This window comes from Sinohyriopsis cumingii, chromosome 6 (assembly GCF_028554795.1).
Source record: "Sinohyriopsis cumingii isolate HCF-2022 chromosome 6, ASM2855479v2, whole genome shotgun sequence".
In the NCBI taxonomy this organism is placed as follows: Eukaryota; Metazoa; Mollusca; class Bivalvia; order Unionida; family Unionidae; genus Sinohyriopsis; species Sinohyriopsis cumingii.
Window position 1 is genome coordinate 32832566 of NC_142966.1, and position 27742 is coordinate 32860307.

A 27742-nucleotide genomic window follows, 5' to 3' on the forward strand; every position below is an offset into this window, starting at 1 on the left:
ATGAGTTTAGGACATGCGACCAGGAGTTAGGCTTCCAAACTTCTCCGCGAATGAATCAGAATCGGCATTGAGAAATTAATATCATTTATCAGATTTGCTTCTCTGTTTAGTATTCACACTATCTCAATTGCTTTGTCTTGAAAATAACTTGAATATATTAAAATTTAAGTGAAATTAAAATAGTTATTTTAAATTAAGATATTTAAATATGAATGTCGTTAAATTGGTACAGGTGAATTCTTATCCGGTTTACAATTTCCGGCAGTTTCACGTGTGAGAGATATTCACAGCAATGACAGACAGAAACCAGAATAAACTCCCGAACAATCTTCCACAGTTACAGAACTTGATAAAAAGAGACCCAACTACTTACAAGGATGAGGTAGATGGAAGTTACTAGTTCAAAAATCATTAAGAAAAGTGTATTTTTAATTAGTGCACTTGTTTTCGATGGTCACCTAATTTCGAAAGATGGGCAGTTTTCAGAAAACGTGCTCATTTATCAGATGATGTTCTTTACAGTTGGCTTTTACGCCTTAATAAGTTTTTAGTGTAATTTTTCGTTCTTTAATTCTCAAATTTTTATAACCGATACAACCTCGTTGCAAGACAGGGGTAGTCCTGTATGTGAAACCTTAATCATACAATAGCACAGGTTGGTTTTGTTTAAGTGCTATGTGTTGCTATCCAAATAACGGCCTTGTATAGCGTGTTCCGATGTCGTTGACATCGGAACGAGTAGACAGAGTTTCAGGAATATCTCACACATCTGGAAACATATCGACACTCCTCCAGATTTATGTGTAATTAATATACTTACTGTGCTGTCTTTATGCTGGTGGAATGAAAATATGTCACTAGCAAATGGATGCATTTTCATGTTCCATTGACACACTTTTTAATTTGTTGCAATGCGACTGTAGTCGAGGTATGCCGAACTATGTTTAAGTAGGTTCATGTGGCGGATATGTTTCTTGAACAAAACAAAACATTACAGTTCCAATAGGCATAATATATTTTTATTCGTTTTGTTAAAGAATAATATTTCAACTTTACCAGATTTCAGCATTCTCTGCTTTCATCACTTTCCAGTCAACTGAAATGTAGGCAAATGAAACTTTAAAATAGGTCCATTTCTTTTGCAACAATTTGAATTTATTAGAGAAAAGACATCAGAGTAAGTAAAGTCTGACTAAAATATTATGACTTTACTTTGTAGAAAAGCGTCGTTATTTGAGTTGTCAGTTGTATGAAATCTTCCTAAAAATTTGACTTAGTTACGATGTTAGTTGACATCAAAACACACTACTCAGCACTGTTAGTTAGGCAGTAAGACCATGACGCCCAAAACATAAATATCAGTGTCAAGGTCTTACCTGTAGGACTAGTGAAAACTTAACTTTGAAAGGTAATATCTTGAAATTTATTTGACCGATTTACATGATTTTTTTACACATTTTATTTTCATATTAAGGTCTTAAGGATGGTAACAACAGCTTAGTGCATTTAATTGTATTTGCTGATATCCTAAAAGTGCTTGGAATACCTAGTAAATGACAATTAAAACAAACAGCAAAATCCTATTTTAGCTCAACTGGCCATTAAGAAGAAGAGCTTATGAGATGGCCTGTTGTCTCTTTGCACAAGTTTGTTAATACAACTCTTGGAGGATTGACACAAAATTTAATACACGCATTGATCATAAGATCTAGTTGGTCCAAAATGAAAATGGTGCAGCTCACTTATCCACTATGGCCACCACATCAGGTCTTGTGAAAATCTTGTCACTACTCCTCCTAAATGAATGACCATATCATTGTAAGGTTTTCACTAAAAGACTAAGTTGGATGTTCATTATCCTGGTGATAATGACAGCCATTTTGAAGATCATGTTGGCTTTACTACTCCAGAATACAAATCATAGACAAAGGGGTTTTCACTAGAAAACTTGTATCTGGTTGGTCCTAAATGAAGATGGTGCCACCTAGGCAATGATCCTTAAAGTGTTTGTCACAGCATAAGTTGTATCACTGTTGAAAAGCGTTGTACCTTAGGTATGGGATTGGGGGTTTCTTGCAGTTGTTTTGCCCACAAGTTTGGCTACTGTGTGCTTTATAGTGAGAAAAAAATATGCCTACAGTAGTAGATATTCATCTGTGTTGGTGCTAGCAAATGGCCAAAGATGTCTAAAATCACACTTTAGTGACAAATTATAATTTATCTTGAGGTTAAAATTATGACAGAAAAGAAAATGTTTGTAAATACACATATTTTCATTAAATCAGTTATTAGTATTAAAATTTATTTGTAAGTATCCAAGATTATGCCGTGCAGGTGGAAAATTAAATAAGATGATCTCATTGTTTTAGCAGTATAGGTGCGTGATCTATTACTATTTTCCTTTGTCCAATTAAAGGGCTTCTCCCTTATTTGGAGGATGGGGGACTCTGTGTCACCTGTGATTGGGAGATCGTAATTGTTCAACACTGGGTATAGTTCCTGTTGTGCTTGATATTTGCTGTTTTTCATGTAAGCATCTGTTTATGCACCTGGTTACATCAGCTTGACCTAAATGGTTGTAAAAGTATATTTGATTGGTACATTGGAGTATGGAGCAAGCATTTTGTCATATATTGCTAAGCATTTCATGAAGAAGTTTTACAAATAATTGCTTAAAACACATGCTACCTGGAAAACTCAAAATGGCTGTTGCCCAGTACATTGATTATTTCCTAAAGCAAACACAAGCTGATGATAGTGTTACAAGTCTATGCTCTTAAAATAAGTAACAGAAAAGAGTAAAAGGCAACATGCTTTGTAAAATTCAACAAATAATTTATTTCCGTGCAACATGCTTTGTAAAATTCAACAAATAATTTATTTCCCTGGAACACAAAATGAAAATGAGAAAAAAACTTACAGTATTGCGAATTAAATCACAAAATGATCCAAAAATTATAGACACAAGTCCTAATAATTTAAAGTCATGAATAAAATTCAGTAGAAGTCCTGAATAAGCCCAAAAACCTGAAGGCGATGTGTTTGTGTTAGCTTATAGAGTGTTGATGTGTCAAGAATATTTTGTTGAATCACACATTAATATAATTCCAGATTTGAATTCACAATAAATTTCAGTGAATGTCTTTGTCCATGAATTTTATCAGAGCACTTTTGTATTTCCAGAGAAATAATCACTTGAATTCAACAGTTTGAAGAAATAAAATTTCCAGCCCAAAAATGAAATACTGGACACGACATATAATGCAATGTGAAAGCACTAGATCTTAAAGCATGACTGCAAAACTGAAAAACTTCTCTCAGTTACAAGATTCTATAGTTCTCTACTTGACCTCGGGTCACAATTATCATTTTTTATAATTAAAAAACCTAATGGAAAATAACCTTCTAGAATGATACTGATGTTTATAAAATAAAAACCATAACCTGGATTATGTAAAATATATTAAAGAAATTCCAAAACCTAGACCTAGACCCAAATAAACATATTTACTTCTATTAATAATAGTACTGATTTTAAACCCATACACATAAAGAATAATTGAGCTATGTATTAGTTGTTTACACAGAATTTAAAAAAAAGTCAATTCAGGTCAAGCAGAAATGAACTCATTTTTGGATAAGGTCAAGCCCAACATACAATGTTACATTACAATTTTATGTTTTCACTTTCTTCAAATGTCCTTTAGGCTTAGGGATTTTATTGGACTCCAGTTTATGTTCTAGGAGTAGGACAGACCCACTCTGATGAATGGCTTCAACAGCTTCTTGTAACGCTAACATCACATTGCTTAGTTTCTTAATATTTATTTTACAAGAATTCTCAGGATAGGTTTAGATCTTTAATTTTCTCATATCTTACAGCAGTATAATCATACAAATTTATAGTCTGGCTAATGTATCAACTAGGGCTTTAAAGTTTTACCACCATAATAAGCATCAATGACAAGGCACACGAGAACAAATCTGATAAATTACAGTACTTGACTGCTTGTTTAAAATGTTTAAAGGAACAATGCATTTACACGAGTGACTTGTTAAAGTCAGGAATTTAAAATTTGTCAGTGTAGCCTTACCCTTTATTAGAAAATCGGATACATAATCAGACCTTCTTGTCCAGTTTGCTTTTAGTGAATTTCAGGTACGTTATGTGATTTACCCCCATGTTTACATGATGTAAATCCTTGGTCTTTATACTTCTGGCAAATCTAGCATGTGTGGCGTAAAGTTGATTCAGTTGTATGAAGCAGGCAGTGGATATTGCATTGTCTACCATATTTACACCGGTAAAAAAAGGTAGAGACCTTCAGAATTATTGTGAAGGACTACAATTAAATGTTGGTGAGTTGAGTAAAACAATAAAGTTATGATTGTTTTGCTCAGCAGTTGTGGTCCTTTGAATCCAGGACACTATATGTGGACAACTATTATTCCTCACCTGAACTTTTAATGTTCATATGGAGCCTTAGAAATAAATAGGTGGTGCAGAGGCAAAGAAGGTTGAGAAAAGAACTGAACAACAGTGAGTGTCTTTTTCACAAAGGACAATTTACTTTTGGTGAAATAAAATAAAGGACAGTTTATTTGAGTGAAATGTGATCATAAATGTCAATTTACTTTGGGTGAAATATGATAAATGAGAGTGGCCAGTTTATCCAGAACAATTCTGAACTTGAGAAAAAGAAAATCATGGAGAAAGCCATTAATTGACCTGCTGAATATAAATATTGTAAGTGATCACCTTTGACAGTTGCTTGTTTTAGGCTGGCAGGTAGGCTGGAAGTTTAAATTTTGATTAGTGCCAGTTAAGTTTTCGTATGAGAAGTTATTAATTTCATTTTTCAATGTCTAAACTTTTCATCACTTTTTCAGTTTCTTCAACAGTACAGGCACTATCAGTCACACCTTGAAATTTTCCAGCTTAGGCCATCACAGTTTTCAAAGACACTTGATGAACTAGTGATGTTTCTGGCTCAGGTAATTATTCATACTTGTTAAACTTAATGTAGGGCAAGGAATGATTCCAGTGTTTAGAGAAAGACTATCGTTTTAAAGGGTTAGAGTCTAAAAATAGAAATTGAAGACCATGAAGTCACTGACTTGCAGTACTAACAACTGAAATGCATTGAATAGTGGATATAGTTATACTTCCAAGATATGGTAATCATTGCAAGGCATAGTTCTAACTGCTTGGCATAGTTATCATTCCAAGGCATAGTTATAACTGCATGGCATTGTTATCATTGCACGGCATAATTATCATTTGAAGTTATAGTTATTCTAAGGTATAGTTATCATTCTAAGATGTAGTTGCCATTCCAGTGCATAGTTATCATTCCAAGACATTGTTATCATTGCATGGCGTAATTATCATTTGAAGTTACAGTTATTCTAAGGTATAGTTATCATTCAAAGATGTAGTTGTCATTCCAGTGCATAGTTATCATTCCAAAACTAAGTTATCATTCCAAGTCAAATTTACGATTCTAAGTCAAATTTATGATTCTAAGATATATTTCTCATTCCAAGAAATAGTTATCATTCCCAGGAAAGTTGTCATTCCAAGGCAAATTTAGCATTCCAAGATGTATTTATTATTCAGAAATATAATTTTCATTCCAAGGAGTGTGTGTGATAAGCATTCTTAACTTAGCTTTAAAATAATTCAGTCATATCGCTACGATGTGTGCAGTGTTGCAGTTTATAGTGATGTCTAATGCTGGGGCATCATGCTGTAGACCTGTAGCATGATGTCACATCCAGTCATATTATCCTGTCACCAGGCCAACCAGTCCTAACACTAACCTGTTAATGCAGAGTGCCTAGCGAGGTAGCTTTGTAAGTCTTTGGTTTGACTCTTCCGGGGTTCGAACCCATGACCTCCCGTTTCCAGGGCAGATGTTCTAGCCATCGAGGAGATTTATCATTCCAAGATATAGTTATCATTTCAAGAAAGGTTTGTTATGTGAATTCATTTTGGAATAGTAGTACTACTGTACCTGCTGTCCTGGGTTTGATCCCCGGCCAAGTGGTACCAGAGACTTACAGAAATGGTACTAACAGCTGCATTGCTTGGCATTCAGCATTAAGAGGTTGGTGTTAGGACTGGTCGGCCTGGTGTCAGGATAATGTGACTGGGTGGGACATCATGCTTTATGTCAGCGGCATTATGCCCCAGTGCTAGACATCACTATAAACTGCCACATTGCAGACATAATAGCGATATGACTGAGTTTTTTTTAAAGCTACATCAAAATCACATCACAGTACCTGCTGGGAAAGTCTAGTTATTAGTCCATACAGGTTCTTTCTGAAAATAATTATAGCTTATTAATTTGTCAAAACAAGACTGAACAAGGTTAAATGTATGAAACACATATTTTTTTATCACAAAGGTATCTCACTGTTATCCTGAGGAGTTGAGTGAATTCCCACAACAGCTAAAGAGTATTCTGCAAAGACATGCCACGGTGTTGGACCGCACAGTTAGAATGGTAAATAGACTTATTTTTATCTTCACACTTTATTTTTGTATACCTGTTGAGATGGATGATCTGTTCATCTGTCCCAAACCACAACTCCTAAACCACAGGATTGAATTTACCAGACTTGGTTTTGCATATGGCAGTGATTTGCACGGTTGATATCGTTGTTGATCCTCTAGTCTGGAGTCTCTAAGAAGGCCCAAAAGTGAGATGTAAAAAATCTGCAATTACAGTAACCTGTTAATAAGTATACATATTTTAAGGTGCACAGGTCTCTATAATATGTGTAACTGGCTATATTATGTTTCCTGGGTCACTGTTAGTAGGGTGAGTGGGGTCATGTAGTAACAAAATTGGGAGATTTGCAATATAACATCATGGTGAACAGTTCCATTAATTTCTTTAAAACATGAATCACAGTTTGATTGATAAAGGTGTTATATTAGAAAGATAAAAATCCACATCAGTGATAGATACTTCATTGAAACCTGTGGCATGCAGCCACTACAATAAAATTAAAATATATATATCAGGATAGCTTGCTATTTAGTATGTGAGGTAAAGGTAATCGTTTTATTAGATAGGTTTCATTGGACTAGGTAGTGCATGTTTTTTTTTAAGTAATGTTACAGTCTATTATTGGTATATTCCATCAAACTCTTTTATTAAAAAAATAGGAGATGCATGTTTTTGTCTTGATTGCTTTGCTAATCAAACTTGCTTATGCCATGAATTTTCTTTCCAGCATTTTCTTTATAAGATAGAATTACCAGTTGTTTAAGCATCCTGCCATATCATGTCCTATACACACACAAGAGATGTAAAAACCTATTCAGCCTTATTTGATGATTATACTGGAAAATTTATAGTGTTCCTTTCTTCATAATGGAGATTTTCATAAAAGTCTTGGCAAGTTCTACAATTTTCTATGTGCTTAGCAGATTGTAGCATGTTCTGTAATTCTGGCCCATGGTTTTCGTCATAACCTAGCCTCAGAATAGTGAAAAAAAACAATGTGTGAAGTTTTGGGATGCCGTTGTCTCTGTCATATCAATGCAGTCAAATTAAATTACACAGCATAGTGGGTTTTTATCTTTAAGTAACAGAATGTGAATTCCATATAACTATGTACACCACACTGATGATAATTCATGCCCTGATAACTTGTGAACCCACTTATAGTGTGTGGTCAGGTGTGGATGTATTCCTAATTTTTGAACTTAAAGAAAATCGTGATCAGAATTGGTAACAGAAACTGATATATCGCTTGTTTTGTCGTCGAAAACGGTAGATAGGACCTGGAAATTTTAATCAACATCATGAAATATCAACTTTAAAAAGAAATCATAAATTTGTTACATTTTCTTTCCAAATGACATTCATATTACACCATAATTAATGATACTCAAGGAAATTTTTATCAATGAAAATGTCACGTCTAGTGGAGGCTGTACTTTGATAAATAAATACTTATTAAATACTTTTTTGTATCAATTGAAATTTGTGTTCTAGTTACATCTTTTAGTTAATTTTAAGTGTAATCATCATAGATGTTATCTGTCCTGTTGTAATTAAATGTAAAATGTGTCAATCCACCATAACAGCTCTGTCGACTAGCGTTTCTCTGAGAACCTAATTAAGTATCGACCTTGTTTTGATATCATACGAGCAGAAACATTTGTTGTATTGTTGCACTAAATAAAAAGTGGGCCTACTTTTCTATTATCATGTTAATTGCGTCTTTTGAATCTAATAAAGGAGGTAGAATTAAAAAATTTTAAAAGACATACAAATCCTACATGCTTAATTAAGAACCATGTCGTATGTCGGGTAACTCATTTCATTTGATCAATTGAACACTGTTATAAACGTTATTGTGTATTTAATTTAATTAAACTACCTTAAATTAACCTACTCAGTCAAAACTGTGATTAAAGATAGCAAGGCAACCAAGCGAAATGAGTACTTCGTAAAATATAGTGCTTTGTTTCACAGATATGGACTATTGTGGGGGAAACGAATTTCAGAAAATTCCTGAATTTGCATGTAGAGATATTTTCAAGGATGATAAGAAGTTTCACTGTTACTTACAATGAAATCACAAAATATGGCTTTTTTTTATTTATAAAACGAATCTTGTTTGGTAGTGTATCAACAGTTAGTCTGTTTCCTGGCTTCGAAGACTCCTTGTTTCGAAAAACTTATGATACACCACTCCATGAACCAGTCTAATCAACAAAATCAAAAAGATGTGGCGACGTAATACACAAATGTTTTTGCATACCGTGTTGGTTGTTGAAACAAGCTGGAAACATGGTATGAATCTTTCAGGTGTTGGACATTTTGAAAATAAATGTGATTTATACAGAATGACAAAGAACTTCATAAGGAAAAGCGCTTTATTTACACTTATTCTCGATGAGATTATAAAACGAGGATCATTCCCACAACCCTCAGCCCTGTGGTTCTCTGGATGTCTTTTGTCTAGCTAAGTTTTGGGAGGTCCCTCATTAACTCCTGCCCTCGCTTATTGTGCGGTCAATGTTTTTGGAACCTGATGTGCACAAGTTATCAAGGGAGAGGCGTAGTTGGTTTTTTAGCTTTAAGTATCAGAATGTGAGTTCCATATAAAGAAAAGAATGTTATTTCTAAATGCATTCTTCTCTAACCTTAAAGGGCCTAAATATCCCAGGTATGCATGTGGACTCTATTTGTGAAATGAATATTTTGATATTTAACCTACCTCGGTATAAGGTGACCTCATAACAGTATACCTTAAAATGGTATTATAGTAAGGGACCATAATATAGCTGTAAGAATTGTTAATCAGGCCTTGAAATAATCTCTTGAATTTGAGGGTGAGCTTGAGATCCCCAATCACAAAGGGCCTTGCCTTTGAAAGTTCATTTCTGAGTGACTTTTTGTGCAAACTCTTGATCTCGAGTTCAGCATCTTTTTATCTGTAGGACCTGAACTCTATTTATCCTAAATGTCTAGGTATCCAGATGATATTTTCTGGAAACATCAGGATTCTCTGGGATGCCAAAATTGGCATAAATAATAAGCATATTATTTTGGTACTTTTTGATGCATGAAAATTCTAAGAGCCAAGAATTTGGTGCTCATGTGTTTTAGCAAAATTCTCTTTCAGTCGGTCCATTTCTATGAAGCAAGTATCATTTGTGTAGTGTTCAGGTTGACAGAGTCCTGGTTTGCTGTAAAGGGATTAGGTGAAGTTGCTTAAGCCAAGTTCTATGTAGATAATGAGATTAAGACGTCCATGAATTGTCTGTCTATGCTTTATTATCATTTTGATCACATTACTAATTACACGCAAGTGTGATTTGATACATGGCCAGGGATGGTCCTGGCTTTTAAAAAGCTGTCGCAGAAAAAATCGCCAACCTCAATATTTTGTCGCCAATTTTCAAAAAGTGTCGCCAAAACAAGTAGTGTACATTTTTCCAAGTGTTAATTTAGTCTATTAATGTAACAGGCAATGAAAATTACAAAAGATGGGTTAGTTAATACTTTAATTACAACAAACATTAACAGAATGTTACAAAGTGTTACATGAAGATCCGTCGCGATTTTAGGGCTGCCCACTTGTTGAATGCAGTTTCAAAGTCTAATTTTTCACATCTGTACATGCTGATTCTCATTAAATTCTTGAGAGATGAGATGCAGAGCTTATTTCTGATGTCAGTTTTTATGAGGTTCATCTTACGGAATCCACGTTCAGTCTACAGTGCTGACAGGTGACACCAGTAGTCTCTCAGCAGCCCCCCCCCCCCCCACTTTTTATGGCTAGCTTCACAAAGCTTGTAGCGAATTGCTTCCTAAATCCCAAGAATGATCACTGAATGCTGTATAAATTTTCTCGACAAGAAAAATAGGATCTCCATTCCCACGAATGAAACTTACACGTGTCAACACCTGGCAATACTGGACCGTATATATAAGCATAAATTCACACCCAAGTTAGGGATTCTTTCATTCCTGTATTTTGAGAAATAAATAATTATTATTAATTATGCAAAACTTTTTTTTTTTTTGTTGCTATTTCTTGTTGCGGAGTTTAAGCCTCTGCAGCCATAACACGGGACTGATGGCAAAAGGAAAAGATCAATGAGTAAAATGCTGCACTGGCGACAGATGTAATTGTGATTGAGATTTTTTCCATTTGCTTTGTATTTATACACAGTAGTCGGTACTTCAAAGGTTATCAGTTTTCTATGAAGGTTCAGCAAAACTGTTGTATTGGTATATGTATAAAAAAAAAACAAAAAACAGAAGGATTAGCCATACAATTAATTGTATCTGTTCTATTCGCGTCTTCAGAAGTCGGTCAGTTGTAGGTGTAGCATGGTAGCATGATTGACTGTATCGCAGCATACAGTACTCGGCCCAGATGTCAGCATAAGCAGATTATGATGTAACAATGCACTGTAAAGATGGGGTTGTCAATAAGAACAAAGGATCGTTTGTGTAACAGACTGATTCCAATGCATTTCTTAGTCAAGTTTGTGGCTTCCTTTCATTCTGCCTTTTAATTTATCCAGTCCAAATCCATGATTGTATGTACAAATTAAATAACCAAAAAGTATGTCGCCAAAAAATTGCCAGATGGGATATTTTTGTCGCCAATAAGGAAAAAAATCGCAATTTGCGACATTGGCGAAGCCCAGGACGATCCCTGCATGGCTTTGATAAGCATCATTTTGGCAGATTTTAATCCATTGTATTGTAAATCCATCTGCAGTGTTTGTAACACTTATTTTATTATAAGCCATATTTAGAAAATTTTGATTTTGAGACTTGCTTTGTTTGCTGGAAAATACCAACTTCCAAGTCATAAGTCATTATTCATTCTGCTGATTTTCAGTGTCATGCATATATATACTTTCAGTTTTGTGTGATTATAAAATGTGTGCATTTCTGATGGCAGCTTAACATTGGTGACAAGCGTAATATGAGCCTGATGGTATTGATGTTTTCACAGGTCTTGTTGCATATTATGCTGGGGAATCTGGTATAGTTAAAAGTTAAAGAATGAATAATGATGTTGTCCAGTTCAAGGGTGTTTGAAGAATCACTTGCAGGAATGAGTCTGCAAGATGAATACTCGTTATTATGCAACTTCTACTTTTTTTCAGGGTTGCTATTGTAGCTGAAGTGTTGCTGGTTTCTCACACAATCTCTGTGGCTTGTGAACATTGTTTCTTGTCACAAAATTGTATCAAGATTAAATTTTTAAAACAAGACAATGTAACAAAATGGATGAAGGTGACGACAGAATACCATGAACTTAAGGATTCTGATTCTAAACCTACAGTACTAAAGTGGAGAAATCTGTTAAAGTTTGTGTAAGATAACAATTAATGTAGTATTCTTTGTTGCTCTCTGATGAAGAAAAGTGAATGGAAATATGTCCATCTATTTCTTCTTAAGTGTCTTGTCAAATATAGTTAAAATAGAATTAAGCTAATTAAATTAAAAAAACTATATAAAAAGACTCTTCAGTCTCCTTGATTCCTTTTAGCTGCATGCAGAATTAAAGAATCGCAGGGTAAAGCCATTGAGAATTATATTAGATGTAACATGATTCATAATCACAATTATCACATTTTGCCTTAGATCTCCATTCTCTGAATATAATATAAAATATTCTGCAATGTATGAGCATTCATAATCTGATGACATATTGGTGACACAACAATACATGCATTCATAATCTGATGACATATTGGTGACACAACAATACATGCATGCATTATTGCAAGGATAGAAAGGTCTCTGTTGGGACTCGTATTTTTACAGCTTGGACTCCCGTTTTTTTTAAGGAATGAGTCCTATACTGAACTTCCTGAGTCTCATGGAGAACCCAGGAAGATATTACCTCGTTTATCTTTTCATTGATTTATTAGTCCAGATTTGTTTATAAATCTATATAAATGAGGTGAGTGAAAAAGTGTTCAACTTTTTTGGATTTCAGTGTATTTACTAAATCTTTTAAATGTACTGATGAAGAATTTGGACATGTTTTGATGTTATAAATTTCTGTTTGTAGAGCTTTTGCAAGGCCTTGATACTGCTAAGGAACAAAGGTCTCATCTCTGCTACAGGTGTCCTGGAGCTTTTCTTTGAGCTGTTCAGGTGTCAAGACAAGCTGCTAAGGAAAACACTGTACAGCTACATAGTATCAGACATCAAGAATGTCAACCTCCGTCACAAAAACTCCAAACTGAACACAGTAAGTTTTCTGCTTCTTAAGTAGCACACTAGTATTCTACCAAAGTTCTTTGCCAATGCATGTCAGTGAGTAACTTAAAAAATTTTTACGACCTTCGTCAGACATAAAACCAAGAAAATTGAAGTAACTCTTTATTTACTGTTGATATTTTTTAGTTTGCACAGGAAAGTTTTAAAAAAAACTTAGCATGGAGGAATGGAACATAACATTTAATATGTTCATTAAACATAAAAATAAAACATTGTTATTTGTTTGTTTTTTCTATGGTGAAATGTTTATCAAAACTTGCTGCATAATTGAAAGATTAATAGGACTTGTGCACAGAATTGGTATTACCTCCCTCCCTCCCATGTTAATTTATCTAAATGTACAGTATATGTAAGAAGAAACTATTGTGTTATGTACAGATTTCCCATGTTTTAAAATACAAAAAATTGATTTTCAACCATATTCATGTTTCCCTTTACCCTCATTTATGCTTCAGAGACCCCCACATTTTTAATTTGACCCCCATTTTGGTTTCCAAAGTTTGTTTTTTACTCAGTTTCACTTCCACGTCTGACACCAACAGGATTTTTGACTCAATCTTGCACCCATGGGGATACACTGCATATTTTGTATGATTCTCTAAAATGCTGCTAAGTTTTTTTGCATTGAACATGTAAACAAACAATTACCAATAATAATACTTCATTGTCACTTATTCAAGGTAAAGTTTTATCTAGTGTAGGAATGGACCATATCATAAGTTGATTCTTGAAATTAACAATGTAGTTGGGGCCCCGAGTGGCCGAGTGGTCTAACGCGCTTTCCGTTACGGATCACTGCCATCTCACCTGTCTGCGTGGGTTCGAGTCTCCGATTCAGCCAATGTGGGTATGTGAGAAAGCTTATCAGTAGCTTCTTGTGGGTCGGTGGTTCTTTCTAGAGTTTTCCAGGGCTCTTCCTCCACCATTAATACTGGCCACCATGTATAGCCTATCATGTGCTGAAAAATGGCGTTAAACCCCACAACAACAACAATGTAGTTAATGTTTTGCTTATTATGAAATGCATATTAATTGGAAAGTTTGGCTTTCTGTTATGTTTACTGTGTATTCAAGGACTAAAAATGAAGGGGGTGAGATCTCCCTTCCCGCTGAAGAAATGAAAGTAGGGCTTGTGTGAATCATACAATGCACATCATAGACTAGATCCTGTATATTACCTTTACCAATGCCAGTGCACATAGATTAGACCTTGTATGTTACCTTTAACCCAATCTAATTAAAGTCAGATCTCCACTGTCTTACATGAAGATCTGACACTGGCCAGTTAGGGGTCATGTTCTAGTGACCTATGTTATTGTCATAATTGCTAATTTTATCAGCTAATTAGACGAAGTCGTTTATCTTCACATATGGGAGACATCAGTATTTCTGAACAGCATCAGTGTGTGCCAAATGATTTGATTCACTTTCAGATTTCTGAAAGCTGTATTTCCATTTGATATTTTAAAGGTTGCCAGAACTTTACCTCTAAATGGTTGCTGTCAGATCTTCACATAGGACAGTGGAGATCTGATTTGAATCAGACTGACCTTTGACCTTGCCATCCACATAGACTAGACATGTATGTTACCTTTGCCCATGCCATCCACATCGACTAGACTATGTATGTTTGCTTTGCCAGTACTTGCTCATATACATGATAATAGTCCCTGATGCTTTCATGTAGAAGCTTCAATGGAACTGCACTAAAGTCCTATTTTATTAGAAATAAAACTATTTTTGTTTCAGACTTTACAGAATTTTATGTACACTATGATGAAAGACAACAACCCAATAGCAGCAAAGATGTCGCTGGTAAGTAATGAATGATCGGAGGGCTGTGTTGGTTAATTTATTTGGTTGGTTTTGGTAATAATGATCATGATTTTATACAAGTTGCATATGCTGTATAACTTATATTTTAATTAAAGTCTCTGAATCTTATCTCCTCAAGATTCTATTGAGCACTTTCTGTTTGGTTGATAACTTCGTAAATGCCATCTCTGGTGTGTTGGTAAAGTGGCCAGTAAATACATTTACAATATATTTTGTATTTAAATACTGTAGTCTTTAATATGAGACCAAAAAGTATTGCTCCTCGTGACTGGATGCCTATTTTAAATATAGTAAGCCTTAAGGTAGGCACAAAGAGTATATATGATATACAGTTAATCAGGGGTCAAGCAAGACTTTAATTTTAGAGAGAAGTGACTTTCTCCTTTTGGACAGAATAGGGAGAAAAGTGAGAGTTGACCAAGGAGAAGCAGGAGAACAGTGTGAAATGCAATATATATATATATATATATATATATATATATATATATATATATATATATATATATATATATATATATACTCACACACTTAGACATGCACATAGATTATTCATACTTGAAAGTGTGTTATGTTTGGATTGAGAGATGTTATACAATGTATTCTGGCTGTATAACATCAAATGAGCAAAGCCAAAACTGTATTGTAATTAATATTAACTGACAGTAATACCTAGATTATGTATTGAAATTACAGATAGGCAAAACTACTTAAACAATATATGTAGTGTTTGTAAAAGAAATTTGTTTTAAAACTTCACTAGAATATGGTCCTTGTAAACATTTCTAAACCAGTTTGAAACAACCTCTAATACATGTACATGAGAGCAAATGCATAGGTGTCTTCACACCATAGCGTTCTTCCATTTAGTTTGGTGGTCACTGATATTATCGATGAGTAACATGAACTCTACAACTGCATGTTTTTCGAGTTAATTCAAAACTTAAATGTGAATCTTTTGGACGGCAACACTTTAGAGATGTTTTGAATAGTGTAAAAATGAAATGCTTGTTCAAGTACTGTTTATAACTATCTAATTATAGTTATGTAATCCAGGTAATGGTATCAGTTACAATTATTTGCAGTATTAAACATGACTAGTTATTCATGGGTGGTGACATGAAGCATTAACATGTCTATGAATGAACAAGATTCTTCTTTCCAACTGAATCAACTTAACAGCAAAGATAAAAAATGACAGTGGAACAACACATGCCAAGTATGCGCATCTACTTTTAGAAATTGAGACTTTCTTAATATTACCACTCACACTTGTATATTCAGTACAACAATCCATTGATAGGATAAAAAATGTATGCTTTTACTATCTGTCTGTGTACTAATAATAATCACGCATTGGTTATGTATTATTGGCCACTGGTTTTTCATATTTAAAAAACCCACAGAAAAACAAGTGATGTAAGAAAATAACCTTGACCTTACAGCTCTTTTCAACAACCTAATATATTCCCTGGTAGAGTTTCTTTTTAGGCTAAATCTTCTATCACATACATTTAGACTTTGCTTTCTTCAAATCAAATATTTTTGATAATTTGTGAATCCAATGAATTACGAAAACAGTCTGACAAAGAGGTACTACTTAGACACAGCGATTTCCTGCCATTGTTATCTTCGGACACGTACAGTTTCATACTGATATTTTCTTGAAGGAAATAATGCAGATATGATATGGGCCCTGAGTGTTTCATCTGTAGCCATCTTTTATGTATTTTTCAGGATGTGATGCTGGAGTTGTACAGAAGGAACATTTGGAATGATGCCAAAACGGTCAATGTCATCATGACAGCCTGTTTTTCCAAAGTTACTAAGGTCAGCTATAGCTTTCATAAAACATCTCAACTTAATTCACTTAGGTCTCAACTTAGAATTTTGTTTAAGCATAGGATCGAGATAAAGCAAGATTCACTTACAAATTCTTGATATGACTAGCCTGCCAGAAAATGTAGGCCTTAAAGAAAATTCCTTTATATTTGAAAGGGGAACTCTGCCCTAATATATAGTTTGCACTTAGTTTATTGAATTAATGTTTTTGTTACCTCACTAAACTTGGAGAACAATTGGTCCAATTAATTAGGTGAAATTGGCCTTTAATTTCTCGGTTTTTTCAGCACGTGATGTTTGCCATTTTCTCATTGAGGGTGCTGCCTCTGTTACATAATAAGCAACTATTCCAGCTATTGCGGAGTGAGTGCTGTCACTAGTATCAAGCTGCCCGATCATCTTTGTATGAGAGATAGAGATATACCATAGTTCCACACTAATATTGTTTGTATGAGAGATAGAGATATACTACAGTTCCACACTAATATTGTTTGTATGAGAGATAGAAATATATCACAGTTCCACACTAATATTGTTTGTATGAGAGATAGAGATATACTACAGTTCCACACTAATATTGTTTGTATGAGAGATAGAGATATACCACAGTTCCACACTAATATTGTTTGTATGAGAGTTAGAGATATACCACAGTTCCACACTAATATTGTTTGTATGAGAGATAGAGATATATCACAGTTCCACACTAATATTGCAAGAGCAAGAAATTAAGTGTGCTGCATTTTTTGTTGTAAATTATTTGATACACTTGATTTAAAAAAATAAACTTGGCTAAAGAATCAACAACTGTTACCACAAATTTCATTTTCTAAAAATTCATAATGACTTAAATCAGTAAAATAGAAAGTGTATCACTTACTGTGAAGGGTATATAACATGACAAAAAAATCATTTCAGATGGCAAGTTTTGCCTTTTCATCAATCACCTGAATGGGTTTTATGAAATGCAATTAAACATTGGTTGTATGCCTACTTCAGCCAAGCAAAATCACACAGAAACAGCATTACACAGGATTTGTATAAATATTTCATGTATAAATAGAACTGTTTGTTTCTTTTTTTTTTTGTTTTATTGTCTCTCATTGAAATGTAAAAAATCATTATTTAGAAAAGAAAATCATTCTGTCCAGATTATTAATGATGTTTGAAGATGAACTGATTTATGGCTATACAAATGTAGAATCTCGTGTGCATATATATTTCTTTGGTTAACATCCCTCATGACAAAAGTCATTAAATCATTAAGTAGCTACAAAATTGGATAAGCAGTTTGGGGATTGTTTATTAGGATGAAAAGATGTACATCGCAAAACTTATTACCAACAACATGTGCCAGCATGTCACTAGAAGAGAACATGGTTTGCCAGTCTTGAAAAGTCCTAGAATTTTCACAGGTTGCCTTAAAAAGCCACTAAATTAACATGGCCTTGAATAGTCCTAGAATTTCACAGGTTGCCTTAAAAGCCCCTAAATTCAACCTGACCTTGAAAAGTCAGAATTTCACAGGTTGCCTTAAAAAGCTTCCAAATTCAACCTGGCCTTGAAAGTCCTAGAATTTCACAGGTTGCCTTAAAAAGCCCCTAAATTAATCCTGGCCTTGAGAACACTCCTTGAATTTCAGATGATCAGAGCTACATGCTACAAAAAGAATTATATTTGAATTAGTATTTTAAAAAAACAAAAAAATTCTTAATGTTTGGTTTGAAATAAACAGTAACGTACATTGGTTGCCCTAGAACTAGCCTGTTGCAATTTGCACAGATCTACTGTTGTATCATTACCACTATATCGACAGTTTTAATTGGATCTCATATTATGCATACTCACTTGCTGTCAATGTTACATTTCCTAGGCAGCAGAGCAATGTTTCGATCTGTTAAGAAAAAACTTCGGCCTTGGTGGAATTGGCAGAGCTATTTTCTGATTATTATTACAAATGTTCTGATTGGTTTAAAAAAATTCTGGCGGAGGAAACCCAGAAAGAACCGACCAACAAAAAGCTACTAGCAAGTTTTCTCACATACGCACATTGGCTGAACCCAAGACTTGAACCCACATGAGATGGCAATGATCCGTAATGATTAGCGCTTTAGACCACTCGGCTATTCAAGGCCCCAGAATTAATTATTGTAATTAAAGATACAATGCGAACAAGCCAAGCTAGATGTTGAAACTCAACTGAACTGTGTTGATGAATATGCTCAGAAGGCAGAAAGGGAAGAGAAAAATAATCACATATTTTCCATTCCAGAACACTTAGTCAAAAAGGAAAGGGAAAATCTGGCTTGTCTAAAAAATTAAACATGGAACATGAGGGGAAAGTTAAGGCTTTTAAGGACTGTTAAATCTGTATTATGTGATAAATATTCATTTGGACAGTGGACAAAAAGTTAAAATATATTATTTTTATTGCTTTTTACAGTGGACTTCCACAATGTAAATATGTTAATGTGTATAAAGTACATTAGAAAGACTGAAATATAGGCTCATATGTAATAATAATGAAGGCTTGCACTTATGCAATATCAAAAACGTACAGAAACACATTGGTACAAAGTAAGGTTAACTGGTGCAATGGGGCCCTAAAAAAATGAACCTAAATTTCCTTAAATTTCAGTTTGAACTTTCTGTAAAAACCATGAAGAAAGAGTTAATTCAGTTCCTCTCATTGTACCTTGAATGAGCTAATGTGGCATGGTCCGCCAATAATTAAATTTATTCTTTTAATTTTGGCAATTTTCATTCATCAGATCATAATGTTTATTTTAATTTTTTTATGTGATGCATATAACTTTGTATAATTAGAAATTTGTAATGCAACTTGTGAGTTGAGTTTCTTTGCTCTGCTTAAAGGATTTGCAAAATGTATATAAAAAAATTCATCTTGTTTCATTTTGTATCAGTCAAGTGTTCATTAATGTAGTCTAGTTATAAATGTTATGTCACAGATTCTGGTGGCTGCCCTGAAGTTCTTCCTAGGCCATGATGATGGAGCTGAAGAGGACAGTGACAGTGAGCAAGAGGTACCAAATTTATCAAGTTGTATCAAACCGAAAGGATCAGAGGCAATTAATCATTAGCATTAATATTATTGACAGCCAACTGTGTACCCATACTTGTGTTCCATAAGCTAACATACCAGCAATACAATAAATGGTGTAGACCATGATGGTACTTTCACAGCTGTTTAGTGCTGTGTTGTCACTAGTTTCTGTGGAATATTTCACTGAAGCACTTGAGAAAGTCATGTTGCTCTCAGGTTCAGCATCTGTATGTTTTAGATTGAAAGCCAATTTCATGGGAATGCCAGACCTGCCAACTCTTACGATTTTGCTGTAAGTCTTACGAAAATTACCCATAAAATATGGACTTACTGCATACTAGCAAAAACTACAGAAAAATTATGGTTGCCGAAAAATGTATATAATTGGTTCATCTGTGTTTTATTTGGATCCGGGTTTCATCTTAGAATTAGTGAAATTAGTCTTACAGCAGCACCCCAGACACACTTTAAACTGCACCTATTTGTTCATGAGAAGCGTCTGCATGATCAAACTGTTGATTATAGAATTTTTAAAAATGGCATCCAGAAAGTGATGCATGTTTAAGACAAAGGGAAAATAATCTTCTAGAAAAGTGCTAATAATCAACACAGAAGACTAAAAAGGAGTACTCAGAGTCTTGTGAATAAAATCTGGAAAGGACAGTTACATTTATTGGACATCACATGCCAATTTATGCATGTCTCATGGCGGGAGACATTATTGCCTTCGTCATGTGAAATGGAAAAGAATTTCCAAGAATTATGTCAAGTTGAAAGATAGCAACAAGCCATTTAGCTGTATAGGGTTTGGAACTAGAGTTTGTGCAACTGTACTAGTGGTAAATAAAGTCTATGAGTACTTTACAAACTTTTAAGTTGAACATGTTTATTGTCGGTGAGTCAAACTTTTAATTAAATTTTCCAGCTTTAACAATTGCAGTTATTGATATTTTGTTACACCTTACTGAAAACTGGTCAATCTTACGGAAAAAAATCAACTGCCTTAGTGAGATGGACTTACCAGGGTTGGCAGGTCTGGAATGCTAAGAGTTTCATGTTATGTGTGTGTGATTTGGAATTTAAATGTAGCTTTAAAAAAAAATCAGTCATTTTGCTACAATGTCTACAGTGTGGCAGTTTATAGTGATGTCTAGGACTGGGGCTTCATGCCACAGACATGTAGCACCATGTCCCACCCAGTCATATTGTTTGGACACCAGTTCGACCAGTCCTAACACTAATCTCATAATGCTGAGCACCAAGTGAGACAGCTGCTATGAAACAAACTTCTATTTTTTCCAGAAGAATGAACTTTTGACCTTCATCTGGGAAAGTTTTGCATCTTAAATAGTATTATAGCTGATGTTCTGATAAGAATTCTATCAGTCATGCTTTAACATCTGACACGTTAAGTTGTATTATGTTGTGACCAGTTTGGGCTGAAATTTAGTTTCTTCATATTATTGAATTCAGGTGATTATTTTCTCTGGAAATACAAAAGTGCTCTGATATAATTCTTGGACAAAAACATTTACTGGAATTTTAAACTGGAATAATATTTTCTGTGATTCAATAAGAGACTTTTGACACATCTACACTTCATAGGTTATTACAGATATCATTGCTTTCCATCTTGAATTTCATCAGGATTTGAACTGAGATTCATTTAGAATTTTTCATTGATAAGATTTTTATATTAATTTTTGTATTACAATTTTGATCAAATTCGTAAAACCATAAGTTCTTTTTTCTCATATATAATTCAGATGATAAAAACAAAGCAAAGCTGGCACATCTTCAAAAAAGAACATTTGGGCTAATATCAATCCAGAAGGAAAGCAAGGAAAATTCAACTGTTTGGTTAAAAATATTACTTATTAAAGACTGAATCCATTTGAGAAAAGCCAAATTAATGTACAGGATATCCAATAATAGTGCTTCTGAGTATTTACAATCACTACTCCAGTATAGGCTGCCTGGCAATAATCCCCACCTGCGATCCATGTCTACCAAATAGTATAAAATTCCCAAACGAAATAAGGAATTTTTTAAAAGAAGTTTCCAGTACTCTAGAACTTTGCCCTGGAATAGTATTCTGTTTGAGATTAGAAATGCCCACTCTATTTCCTTCCTCCGAACCCAATATATCCAGTGGCTTCAGAGATGCAGCTAAAATAAATAAATTCATTTTTAATGAGGGCCTCAAGGTGGATTAGGTCTTAGCTAATTGTGTTACCCTTATTAAATAAGCCATTATTATATGTCTAGTCATAGCTTGAAGACATCCCTCTTTAAATAAAGTCAGTATTATATGTCTAGTCATAGCTTGAAGACATCCCTCTTTAAATAAAGTCAGTATTATATGTCTAGTCATAGCTTGAAGACATCCCTCTTTAAATGAAGTCATTATTATATGTCTAGTCATAGCTTGAAGACATCCCTCTTTAAATAAAGTCATTATTATATGTCTAGTCATAGCTTGAAGACATCCCTCTTTAAATAAAGTCATTATTATATGTCTAGTCATAGCTTGAAGACATCCCTCTTTAAATAAAGTCATTATTATATGTCTAGTCATAGCTTGAAGACATCTCTCTTTAAATAAGTCATTATTATTATTATTATTACACTACATGTTGCCTAGCATAGCATTACAACTCCAAGACCAATTACACTAATGTTGCCTACAGTAGCATTACATTTCAAAGACTCACTACACTACGTTGCCTGGCATAGCATTACATCTCAATGACCCATTACACTGGATGGAGCCTAGCATAGCATTACATCTCAGTGACCCATTACACTGCACACTGCCTAGCATAGCATTACATCTTTGTGACCCATTACACTGGATGGAGCCTAGCATAGCATTACATCTCAGTGACCCATTACACTGCACACTGCCTAGCATAGCATTACATCTCTGTGACCTATTACACTGCACACTGCCTAACATAGCATTACTACACCTGGCTCATGTACACTGACCATATGACTGTCTACATCTCTTGTATTATATTTTGTAATAGTTTAAAGTTTATTTTAGGTTGATTGTATAGTAAGTTATAGCTACTTATAATGTGCATTCTTTGGTGGTTCAGATCTAGCTCTTGGTGATTTTGATATGATGCAATATAGTTATTGAGTTCGAGGAAACTAGAGAACCCACAGGAAACACCTGATTTTGGGTGGCCAACCGCATAAAATTGTAACAAACCTGGAACAGACATGAAGCACTGGCCAGGTCCCATATTTATTGCATGAAGTTTAAAAAAAAAGAAGTGTTCTGAGAAAGGTAATAATGTAAGGAAATAGTTTGGAAGTTTGTTATAATTTTCCATTGGCTGTGTCTTTTCACTGAAGACTGCTAATTAATTTAAGTTTTGTATTGGTCTTTTGTAGGAAGGACAGAAAAATACAAGGGAACTGATGCTAGGGCACAGAGTTGGAAAGAAGACCAGAAAACGACAAAGGAAGCTTGATAGGGCTCTTGCTGCATTAAAGGTCTGTACAAAATGGAGAAAACCCTAAGGGGCAATTTCTAAAGTGGCCTTAAGGCTAGCCAGGCCATTCTTTTTTTTTACATGCATGAAGAAGCATGGTGGAAATAGTTATGCAAACATTGTGGAATTATCGGCTGATTTAATGTTGATAATACCATTATATTATTGTTATTAGTAGTAGTTGTAGTACATATGTACAACCATGATGCATTGTAACCACTCTTTCTTCCTGAATCCTAGGCAACAGTTTGGAGTGGAATTCATATGACCTACACCCTGAGTAGGAGGCTTAATGGGCTAACTTTGTACATATAGTTACCTTAGTTGTACAGTTTTATAAAGTTCTTGCATTTAGTTTGCACACTGTATACAAAGTTTACCTAGAATCACAATATTTGCTGAGTGGTTGCATCTTGACAAATACTACACCTTCCTCATAAAAGTAGGTCACATTTTATATGCTTTTCTGTCCGTCCTCAGTGATGATGTCATGGGTACACTTTTTCTTTTGACTCTTTTGGAAAGTTCCATGATAGCTGGATTTTATACCTTAGTATATATCTTCAGGTTACAGGTGTTAAAGCCTTGGGTGTCTTATTGCCAAATGAGAATCCGCTTCATCATTTTGTATGCGGATTTATGATTTGAAGAATCTTATTCTCTTTTCTACCTGACTTTTGGACCTTCATAACCCTTTTTGTCTTTTCATTTCCTCCTCATGCTTCCTAGAGCTCTTTGTGTTGACAGTGGTAGTTTAGGTACTTCCATTGTTAGTAGCAGTGTTCAAACAGGAGGGGATAACTCTAATCAGCTTTTGGAAAATACCAAAAGGACCTGGAGTCCAAAACAGATATATTTCTGCACCATACTTTGTATTCGTGTGATAACTTTTTCCTGGAATTATTGGTATTTATGCAAAGCAAAACCCCTAACTTTGTGTATCTGGCCTTTTAGTTTTAGCATGTATTTTAAAATGAGTAAAGGAACTATAAAAACATTTGGTTCTCTTAATTGGCCAGTTACATGCTGATTACATACATTTATAGAAAGAGCAATAGTTTGAACCTTTTTAAGATGTTTTTAATTTTTTTTTAACTCTTATGCCTTGCCTGCAATTAAATTTTGAATTAAGTGGGCCAGGCATGTAATTCAAACAGCGATGCATTGCCAACATGGTGGAAGTGGTAAATGTTATTACATACATCTTTCTTAGAGTGTTACAATACAAATTTTTAAAAACGTTTGGACCAAAATTGGCACACCATTTAAAAATGTTGTAACTTTTCAGATACCTTTTAATTTGAATGCTAGCTTAAGAAGAATAAGCTTCTATGCTGCTCCGTTGGCAATTGTTGACTCCAACCTTTTGAGTTATAAACATGGATTAAACCCTTCACCGTTTTGAGAAGTGATGCCAAGAATTGTCTTGACTTTTAATTTATTACTCTGTTTCAGCATCAAGAATGTGTGAAATTGGAACAGTGAATAGTAACACACATTTTCATTCTTCTATTTGCCTGGAATATGCATTTATTTTGGGGTAAATCTAATAATCTGGGACAACTTAACCAAATTATCATACCCTGGGAAAAGATGGGAATCCATGTTTTCAGTCTTTTATTTAGTTGAAGAAAAATATGAATATCACAATATCAAATATAGCTTGTGTTTCTATTGATAGTAACAAATGCTATGGTATTGCTAAAAAAATAGTAGCAATGTTTTTTTAGATGCAGCAGCCTTTCATGTCAGTTTTTGTATATCAAGGGAGACAACTTAAGCTTTGGAATCGAGATTAGATCTTATAGTTTTTCCCCACTGATATTGTACCATTCAGGGTAACGTGGAACAATCTGTTCAAAATGAATTTAAAAGGAAATCATAATATTTCCTTAAATAATGTTTCAAATATTAATAAATTCTTGAGAGACATATAAATAAAAGAAACTGGAATAGTATTACAAAGATTTCTTTTTAAGTTTTTTCTTTTTCTGATAGTGAAAAAGACCTTAAATAGCAATATGTCTGGAATTGTTTTCTTCCATCTGATCACTTACACAAAGTCATCAGTGTTTTTAATACTTTGATTTGCAGTTAATGCTGGTTAATGCATGCATTAGATGGTAGCAGATTAGATCAGACATTCCATCAACATTCACCAGTTTGGACTTAAATTGCCAGATTGTGCACAATGGATGGAAGATAAATTGATCTCCGCTTTCAGTATGTCAGTTTGATTGACATCCTGTTTGAATGGGGTCATACATTGATGATGAATTTTCATCATCAGTCAGCCATGTTATATAAGACTTTTGTTTAACTCCCATATAGAATAAAATGTGTCATCTTGATAGAGATCCAATTTTAAGAGCACATAATTTTCCAAAGTGTATTATCATTTGTATCTTTGGATTTTCCCTAAAACATAGCTGCCAACCCTCACGAATTTGGCGTGAATTTCATGACTTTTTCAGCGATTTTCACGGATTCACGTCGCAAGCCAAAATTCAAGAATTCTCCAATTCTCAATTATTTTATATCTTTAATAAAATAACTGATTTCCCATTAAGTGCTAGTCGTGATATTCGCAGTTGCCGAAACAGTCCGGTGCTGCTGGTCGCGATATTAGTAGATATACAGCCGATTAGTACAGTTGGCCCGGTAGCAAGCATTTTAATCTATATGTATAAGAGTAGTTATACAAATGCTTTTGAGAGAAACTGTGGCCTAACCGGAATTTTGCTCCGCGCATGCGTCACCAACACTTATTTGAGTTACCGTTCAGCATCGCATGTAAGATCTTGAAAATGTCTTCACCACCAAGGAAAAAGAAATGTATTGCTCAAAATACGAAGTTTAATTTGGAATATATAAAAAATTGGCTGTGCATTCTGCCATTAAACATTGATATTCATCATGCTTTTTGCACTCAGTGTGCCATCGCAGAGACGATGTGAGGAAGCACATCGGTTGCCAAAAATCACGTAGAAGTTGGGAAAATTAAGAATTCGCAGATTTCAGCTCTGGAATATTTTAAGCCATTGGTGGAAGACCTGCAAGCTACCAACGCTGAAGCATTATTTGTGAGTTTTCTTGTAAAACACAATCTACATTTATCAGCTGGAGACCATGCTAAACATTTGTTCCGACAAATGTTCCCGGACTCGAAAATCGCTTCCAAATTTTCCTGTGGAAGAACCAAAAATGCTGCAGCTCATGTGCATTCCTCACAGCAACAGTGACAGTGAAAGATTATTTTCTCTAGTGAGGAAAAATAAAACAGACTTTAGAGCCTCCTTAACTGCAGAAAATTTGTCAGCAATTTTAGTCAACAAGATCAACCATCAGGCAAAAAGTCTGAACTGTTTAGAAAACAAATTTATGATCAAACAGTTGAGGAAGTTCAAGTCTGCCACAGTATCATGTCTTGATAAATAAATATTTCTGCATATATGTAGTGTTTTAGTTTTATATTGCGATCTTGATATAGTGTAGTATTGACGGTCAGAGTGGATGGAGTTAATGTCATGGTATTTTTCACTAGTTCATGTCCAAATTCACGACTTTTTATCCCTATTTTCACTAATTGTGAGCCATGAAGGTTGGTAGCTATGCTAAAATGACAAACCTAAAATGTAAGACTTTTATAAAATTCTTATTTGTTTGAAGATTCTTCTGTTTGTAGTTGTTATGTAAATAACTGATGAAACTGTTGTAATGTGTTGTAGTATCAAAGAGGGTATCTGGACTCCCTTAAGTACAACACTTTTGATTATGGTTTCGCTTCTCATATAGTACGGCACTTTTGATTATGGTTTGGCTTCTCATATAGTATGGCACTTTTGATTATGGTTTGATGATGAAGACATAGACCCTGAAGAGTTTCTGTTTTTTTTGTTTTGTGAATTACTGATCAAATTGTATGAATGTGTTGCAGTATTCTGAATCCCTTAACAGCAAACAGACAGATGAACCTTTGCAGAAAGTAGGATAAGATGGGCATTTGGAATAAAGAGTGGGTCTCGATATGAAAAATAATAGGTCTGTTAAACAAAAAAAACAAAAAAAACCCACAAAAATCCAACTTTTACCCTTCTGCTCATGCGCGAGCCAAAAAGCCAATGAAAAACATTGTTTCTAACACAACTAGGCAGTATGTTATTGGATGATCACCAGGAAGTTGGTGTTTTAGGATTTATTCAGAAATAGCTTTCAAAATGTGTTTCCTACTCCAATTTCAGATGAAAACGACGAAAATCTCCAGGGGTTAATGTGTTAATGTGTACTTGGAAAAAGCAATTCACTAACATTTCATTGGCATGATATAGCCAGTAATGTGTTCCAAGTGTTTTTATAAGCAAGAAAACCAAATAAAACTAGATGTGGACCTATTGGCAAATTGATTTTTGTTTAAGAGTAAATAGTTTGGTTTAGTTTGTATATTTGTCTCTTGAGTTGATGTTGAAAAGGTATTACAGATGGAAATCAAAGTATAATAACTACTGTTGATTTCCTAGTGATAAAGGAGGAAGTAGAACTTCAATGAATTTTACTTGATGACCACTGACAAGTTCCTCTCCATTAGTGCCTAAAATTTAGTAGAACTATGGACATTGAAAATTTGAACATTCAGACTGTCAAATGACTGTAAGAAAAATGTAGACAGCTGGCAAAGCAATGAAAATAGAATGATTTTAGGTTTCTTGTTCAAA

The 27742-nt window shown here is 34.2% G+C and overlaps 1 protein-coding gene across 1 annotated transcript in view; it reads left to right on the forward strand.

Annotated features, from left to right (window-relative positions):
- The first annotated feature begins 221 nt into the window (after nt 1-221).
- LOC149796597 (protein SDA1 homolog) overlaps nt 222-27742 on the forward strand; it is a 79595-nt gene continuing 52074 nt past the window's right edge. Inside the window, exons 1-8 of the mRNA XM_089961320.1 lie at nt 222-382; nt 4891-4995; nt 6414-6512; nt 12574-12756; nt 14535-14600; nt 16356-16448; nt 19430-19504; nt 22930-23031. Coding sequence (XP_089817446.1) covers nt 293-382; nt 4891-4995; nt 6414-6512; nt 12574-12756; nt 14535-14600; nt 16356-16448; nt 19430-19504; nt 22930-23031 — 813 coding nt within the window. The 5' untranslated portion in view covers nt 222-292. The remainder of the gene's footprint in view (nt 383-4890; nt 4996-6413; nt 6513-12573; nt 12757-14534; nt 14601-16355; nt 16449-19429; nt 19505-22929; nt 23032-27742) is intronic.